General features: G+C 50.4%; 1 protein-coding gene across 1 annotated transcript in view; it reads left to right on the top strand.

Moving 5' to 3' along the window:
- Positions 1 to 6,910, top strand: part of KIAA0922 (KIAA0922 ortholog) — a 174,153-nt gene that overhangs the window by 157,521 nt on the left and 9,722 nt on the right. The window contains exons 27-30 of the mRNA XM_010840798.1: positions 1,771 to 1,937; positions 3,033 to 3,218; positions 5,626 to 5,704; positions 6,570 to 6,895. Coding sequence (XP_010839100.1) covers positions 1,771 to 1,937; positions 3,033 to 3,218; positions 5,626 to 5,704; positions 6,570 to 6,895 — 758 coding nt within the window. The remainder of the gene's footprint in view (positions 1 to 1,770; positions 1,938 to 3,032; positions 3,219 to 5,625; positions 5,705 to 6,569; positions 6,896 to 6,910) is intronic.

The raw sequence follows: 6,910 nt of genomic DNA, 5'->3' as shown, positions 1-6,910 counted from the left end.
CTCCCGTGCTGGCCCTCCGCCCTCTGGCTTGTCTTCTGTTGGGCACTGGCTTCTGAGGTTCCTCTTTCTTGTGAGCTCAGCTAGGTGGTTACATGTGTGTCTGTCCCATTGTTCTCTGGCAGCTCCACATTTGTGTGGAGAAGAGTCCATGTTGCTGTGGTAGTTGCTCTCATGGTTGGAAGGGAAGTCTGGCAGAACAGCCCCTTTGGCGGCCAGGACCCCCGGGTGGGGGCACCTAGATGTTGCTCACAGCATCTGTCCTTTGTTTGGACCCTTGGGATGCAGCCCTGTGACATGCCCACCCCCTGCCCCTCCACCGCCCCTGTGTGTCCTGCTTTACGGGGAGGAGGGCCGAATGACCCCAGGGGGCCTTTTTTTTAAAGCTACTTATTTATTTGGCTGTGCTGGGTCTTAGTTCCAGCACACAGATCTTTAGTTGAAGTGTGTGGGACCTAGCTCCCTGACTAGGGGCCGAACCTGGACCCCCTGCTTCGGGAGCTTGGAGTCTCAGCCCCTGGGCCACTAGGGTCGTCCGCTCCCCACCCCCCGGGGGCCTTTAGGCTCTGGTTCTGTGCCCTGCAATCAGCAGCATGCAAATAGGAAAAAAAAGACAGATACCCACTGTTAGATTATTGATGGGTAATTATTAATCTATTAAATTGTTAAATACTATTTTCATGGGTAATTATTCTTACGTTACATTATTTGAAAGCTGCAATGTGGTCTCCTATAGAAAGGAAAGTCATCCCTTATATTCTTATAAAAAGTTGATGGACTTATGTGGTTCCTTTAAAGTGGTGTATTTGCTTGATATGGACACACAGAAAGATAAAAGGTGAGGGCGGAATTTCATCAATTGAATGTTAAGATATATTTTTGAAAGCAGATTTCTGACATGCGAAAGAAACAAATTTAAGTTATTACAGAATAACTGTGAAGTATCTTATAGGTGATCAGATGAGCACGTGATGCTTATGTAGCTGACGGTTCTTAGCCGTTCTGCTCCCGTGGCTCCTGCTTCTGTCTCTACTCTTTGCCCTGAGTGCTCAGAAACCAGGGAGACCACCGACTCCATCTCACGCTCAGATCCTGCAGTCGTACCTGACGTGAGGTGCAGAAGTCGGACTGTGTGAAATAAGCACCTAGGCCTTCCTGTAGTGTTCTCAGCACAGTTCTGTGTCTCCATTTATAAGACCTGTATTTCAGGTCTTCCTTCAAGTTCATGGTCTAGTTAGAGAGATGTAAGTGTTGGACGGTGAATTCCTTGGGGAAAAAATGTTCTTCTTTATAGATACTGCACCTTTCCTAACAACATGTGACTCGTGGTGGTCACTGCATAAATGTTTGCTAAATGAATGAATGAGAAAAGATAACAGTTAACACCGAGACCTTCCCCCAGACACCAGGAAGCAGGGTCATCCACCCAGAGTCATTTTACACCAAGTCCGAGGAAGAAACGCCGAGAGTTGTGGGTTTTAGACCTGCGCCTGCCACTTAGCAGTTGGCCTTGGACAACTCATTTAACCTGTGCAGTTTCACTCCGCTCACTGTAAAATACAAAGCGAGTAAATGAACTCCACCTTAGTTCTGGTTCTCAAATGGCAAAGTCTTGTCTTTCCTGATCTCTGTGCCCTACTCATCATCACCCCCAGAGAGAAGAGGGCTTGAGTTGTCACAGATTCATACTCGCACCTCTGCTCAGTCTCAAGGAGAGCAGGTATGTGTGTGTGCAGGATACCGTGCAGACGGGATTTTCTGTGGCTCTTCCAGGCCTTCCGACCAGAGCGAGTTAAAGCTGGTGTGCAGTGAGTTTGAAAGGTCTGAGCTGAGCAGTGACATCAACGTAAGGAACTGGCGTATCCAGGAAAACCCTGGGGAAGCATGCAAAGCAGGTGCCAGCTCTGGAAGCAGCTTACCTGCCACGCAGGGAGAGGCAGGTACGGAACCGCCTTGAGCTACGAACCCACTTCTGCTGGGCTTGTTTCCGTGGGGAAGTACCGGGGTGAGAGGTTATCACTTCCCAGGCAGAGTGTCGTCATGCCTGAATGGAGAGCTGTTGGATGGGACAGGAGGCTGAGGCTCTCCCGAGCCCTCACGTTGCGCCTCTGACCTCCACACCCCTGAAATCTGGCCATTTTCGATGGTGTCATGTAGACGGCCGGAGGAAGAGTGGGTGCTTGCTCGAGACAGGACCCCCTTGGATAGAGGGGAGCCGGGGAGAGCCAGGGGGGAACAGTGGCTGTTCTCCCGCCCCTGCCCCAGGGGGCAGGCACCTCCTGCAGAGCCGGCTGCCGTCTGCAGAGGAGTGGGTAGTGCCCCCAGGAGTGGGTGGTGGAGGTGCCGGGGACCATCTAGGGAGGGCAGAGAGCGGGAGAGGAACAGCCGTGGATGTGGCAGCACCGGGGTGGGGTGTAGAGCGGGCAGTCACGATCCTCCTACCAGCACCCACATTCCCAGCCATGTGCCCACCGGGCTGCATCCAGAACACAGACCTGATGGGCTTCGCCTTCCTGCCCTGCACACGTGGGTCTGCCCAGACCTGGGTCTTTGTGGTCTTCCTGGAGGTTCTTCCCACCCTCACGTAAATAATATTCTGAAATGCGAGATGAACATTTAAAAAAATATTTTTATTAGAGTATAGTCAATTTGCAATGTTGTGTCAAGTTTCAGATGTACAGCAACATGATTCAGTTTTATTTAGACATTTGAACAGAAGAAATGACCTCCATGTCTCCAGTCCAAGGAGAGTAGTCTTGATTTTCTGGAGAGAAATCCTTGCTGTTCCCAGAACTATTGTTAGGCTGACGTCACCCCGGCTGCTGGCGGCCTCAGCCCGATGGCGTGCATCGCCCGCGGAGTGTGGGGCGTGTGGTCAGCAGCGGCTGGCTCAGGCCAGTCCTCAGGCTCAGGGAGCGTCTTCCTCCCGCCGGAGGGGCAGAGGGAGCGCGGCCTGAAGCCGAGCTCTGCCTTCCTCCCCACCCGGGCACTCTCCTCTTCTGGAAGTGGCCCAGCTCCTCTCTCGCTTCCCGCAGAGGGTTACTTTCAGAAACCGGGGAAGAAAGGCGCAGAGAAGTCCTGCTCAGACTCCGGCTCAGACTGTGGCAGCTCCTCAGGCAGCGTGCGTGCCAGCCGGGGCAGTTGGGGCAGCTGGAGCAGCGCCAGCAGCTCGGATGGGGACAGGAAGCCGGCCGTGGGCCCTCCGCGCTGCCTGCTGCCCGGTAAGTCCGCGGCTGCGCCAGGGGCCTCCCCCGCCCGCGCAGGGCCCGCCCAGGCACAGAAGGCTGTGCGTCCAGTGTTTGCTTTGCTCTGCTTTTGTTTTAATGTTTGTTATCTGTTTCACCTGTTTTGGCTGTGCTGGGTCTTCCTCGCTGCACAAGCTTTTCTGTAGTCGGGTCGGTGGGGGGTGCTCCCTAACTGCGGTGCACGGGCTCCTCTTCCTGGCGTCTTCTCTCGCTGCAGAGCACAGGCTCTAGGGTTCCGGGGCTTCAGTAGATGCGGCTGCTGGGCTCCAGACCACAGGCTCAGAAGTTGTGGCGGGCTAAATTGCCTTGTGGTAGGTGGGATCTTCCCAGAGGCGGGATGGAACCTGTGTCTCCTGCATTGGCAGGCGGATTCTTGACCCCTGAGCCACCAGGGAAGCCCTGTGCTTTCTTCCTCCCTCCCTCCCTCCCTCTATTATCATTATTTTAAGTTTGTATCTTGAAAACAGCTCAGAGAACTTCCATGTTTATTTTTTCACTTGTACATGTTTTTATTATGGTAAAATACATGTAACCCCAAATTTACCATTTTAACAATTTGTAAGTGTGCGGTTCAGGGGCATTAGATACATTCGCATTATTGTACAGTCATTGCCACCATCCGTTTTCAGACCTTTTCCCCTTCCCAAGCAGAAACTCGGTACCTATAAATCCACAGCTCTCCCTTCCCCATACCCTGCAACCCTGTGAACTTCTCTGCTTTCTGTCTGTGAATTTGAATACTCTAGTATCTGGTAAGTCAAGTCATACCATACCTGGCCTTCTGTAACTGGCTTATTTCATCTAGTGTGATGTCTTCAGGGTTCATCCCCATTGTGATGGACCAGGGTTTCCTTCGTTTTAAGGCTGAGTTACTATTCATTGTGTTTTCATAGCACAGTTTATCTGGCTGTTCATCTCTTGATGGACACCTGGATTTTTCTATCGTTTGAGTACTCTACTAATGTTGCTATGAACAGTGGTCCTCCCTTATTTTTGAAAAATTTACAGATACAGGAAATGTCAACGAAGCACCTATATTTTTATCACCTAGAATGAATAACTCTTAATTTTGTCATATTTACCCTCATTTTTTTAAAGTAATATGTCATAGTCTGTTCTGCTTCCCCCTCCTTGAGAGACTCACTGTCCGCTGTGTTTTATTTTTACATTCATACATCCATCAACAAAGTAGAGAATCGTCTTTAACGTACGTAAAGGAGACCGTGCTTCAGGGAGCATGCTGCGTTGTTAGCTTCTCGCTTGGCGTGGTTTGCTCTAGCTCTGTGTCTGTGTGAAGATTTAATCCACTTCTTTCCACTGTTACAGTCAGCATGGCACAGGCTGAGCTCTTACCAGGACAAGCAGGGAGACAGAGGTTCATCCTAGGGGCACTCACTGTGTGTGTGCGTGGTCACGAGTCGGGGCTGGCTCCCTGGCCCCGAAGTGTCTGGCCCGGAAGTGTCTGGCCCGGAGAGGTCACATGGCTTGTTGGACACCCAGAAACCCATGGCTTCCCCAGAGCCCAGCCCCTTTCCCAGCCTCCTGCTCCTCACAGAGACCTCTGCGCTCTCTCCTGCCGACAGTGATACCTAAACAGAAGCTCTTGTCTTGGGGACCAGGACTCTGATCCCATAAAAACCGAGACAGCCACCCACTTGTGATTTCCGTCTTTCTTCTCAGCCTTTTTCTCGTTTTTGGCTTCTCCTGCAGGCATCTTTTTAGGCACTGCTTGCCTAGTGACCCCCCCATAAAATTTCAGTCCACCTGCATACAGCAGACATCTCTCTGTGACTGTCCCGTGCCTTACACATAAGTCGTCAGCTGTTCTCCAGTCCCCTCCTGAGCAGGCATGACGCCCCCCGCGTGGGGAGCGCGTGCAGCCTGGGTGCAGGGCGGATTGCAGTATTTTGTTTGTGGTGGGCTTGGTGTTCTTGGCCATTGAAGGCAGTTTGGCTGTTGATGTTAGTGGGGTGTTTTTAAATTGGTGCTTAACATGAACAAGAACAGAAGAGCAGCTCTTGCCTGTGGGATGCGGCCCACAGTAAGAAAGAGAGAACGGTGATTGATGCCTTCCTGTGACGCAGGGCATTAGGTGCAGTTTCCTTGTGTTTGGAGATTGCATAATAAATATCAGGAAAATGTCCCCAATATAATAATCATGTAGAAGACCAAAAGCAGAAAGTGTTTTTAAAGTATGATCCCAATTTTATATATATTTATACATTAAAGGTTTTTTAATTAAAAAATTACTGGATGTGTGAATAGTGAAAAACAAGTCACTCAAGGAGGTCAATAATGTTAGCAATCTGCATCTTAAATGCAGAACAGATACAGTTGAATTATGCTTATAAAAAGTTCTGATCATCTTTTTGTTTTTATGCAGGAGACAGTGTTTCACAAAATGACTTTTCTTCTGAAGCTCCCATCTCCTTGAATCTTTCTCGTAACATCTGCAATCCCACGTAAGTGTTTGGTTTTCCAGCTTTTATAAATATGTTTCAAGTACCACTTTTTTGTTTTTTTTTTATTTTGTGTGTTTCTTCTTTGTTTTCAGTTCTGCAGGCTAAAAATAGGAAAACCTTTTAATGATATGAGAGTAGAATTGGTTTTATTAATAATTTAAAACATACATTCCTTCCAAGATAACACATTCGTGCAGGAGCATCTCTGGTATCCCTGGTCCTTTCAGTGATACGGCTGTGTTAGAAAAATTCTATGTCCTGAAAGTAGAAAGAACAGTAGTTATACTAAGAATGGGAGCCAGGTACTCTGCTGGGACTTGAAATAAAACAGCATTGATGGTTCTTAGAAATGTGAAAGGACCTAGTAGACCATCACATGTTTACAGCTTCACTGTGTGATGATTTCCACAGCCTCAGACAACATAAACAAGCCCATTTACTGAGCGGGGTGAGGGGGGTAGGGTATGTAAGGTGGATTGAGTTTCAGAGTGAGGGGGCAGATAGGTTTTAGGTGCCACGGGACAGGGGGATGTCACAAAAATGAAATTGGATGAGGAAAGCTCTGCGCGAGCTCTTTCTCTTCGGGGTAGAGAATGAACACGGGGTGGAAGGTTGCTGCCCGCTGCAGGGAGGCCGAGTGGGAACTGCAGAGCGTCTGAGCTACTTTAGTTAAAGTTGTACAGGTGCTGTTTATTAAAACAAGACTTGGCTGGGTCTTAGGAATCTAATATTCTTCAGCCCTTTTTGGGTGTATGCCTTCACGTCTGTAGTATCTATCTGTTTTGGTGTGGGGTAGGATTTATGTCAAGCCCCAGTCAGACTTGTTTGCAGACACTCAGCGGCTCCTCTTCTTGCTCTCCCTCAGCGATGTGAGCGGCCTCCCCGCGCCTGCAGATGCTCCCTGCCCCAGCCTCCCTGCCGGGCCTGCTGCTGCTGAAGAGCAAGGTGAGGCCCGTGGCTCCTGCTCCTGCTCAGGTGTCCACGCCACCCTGCTGGCCACGGAGTTTGAGGGCGGACGGAGCCGGCCTGGGAGTGAGGCCGGACGAGGCCCCCACCTTGGGCTCCTGAGCATCCCTGCCCTCCACCCTGGTGTTCCTGGGGCCCCTTCTGCTAGGACCCCGACCTCCTTCCTGGAAGGGAAGGCGCAGGTGGCCTGTGGCCCCAGAGCGGGGGTGGGAGCCCCTCAACGGGGTCTGCCGCTGCCTT

This window comes from Bison bison, unplaced genomic scaffold (assembly GCF_000754665.1).
Source record: "Bison bison bison isolate TAMUID 2011002044 unplaced genomic scaffold, Bison_UMD1.0 scf7180017864146, whole genome shotgun sequence".
NCBI lineage: Eukaryota > Metazoa > Chordata > Mammalia > Artiodactyla > Bovidae > Bison > Bison bison.
The sequence above is the reverse complement of the archived record's forward strand: the minus strand, read 5'-3'. Positions and strand labels throughout refer to the sequence as shown.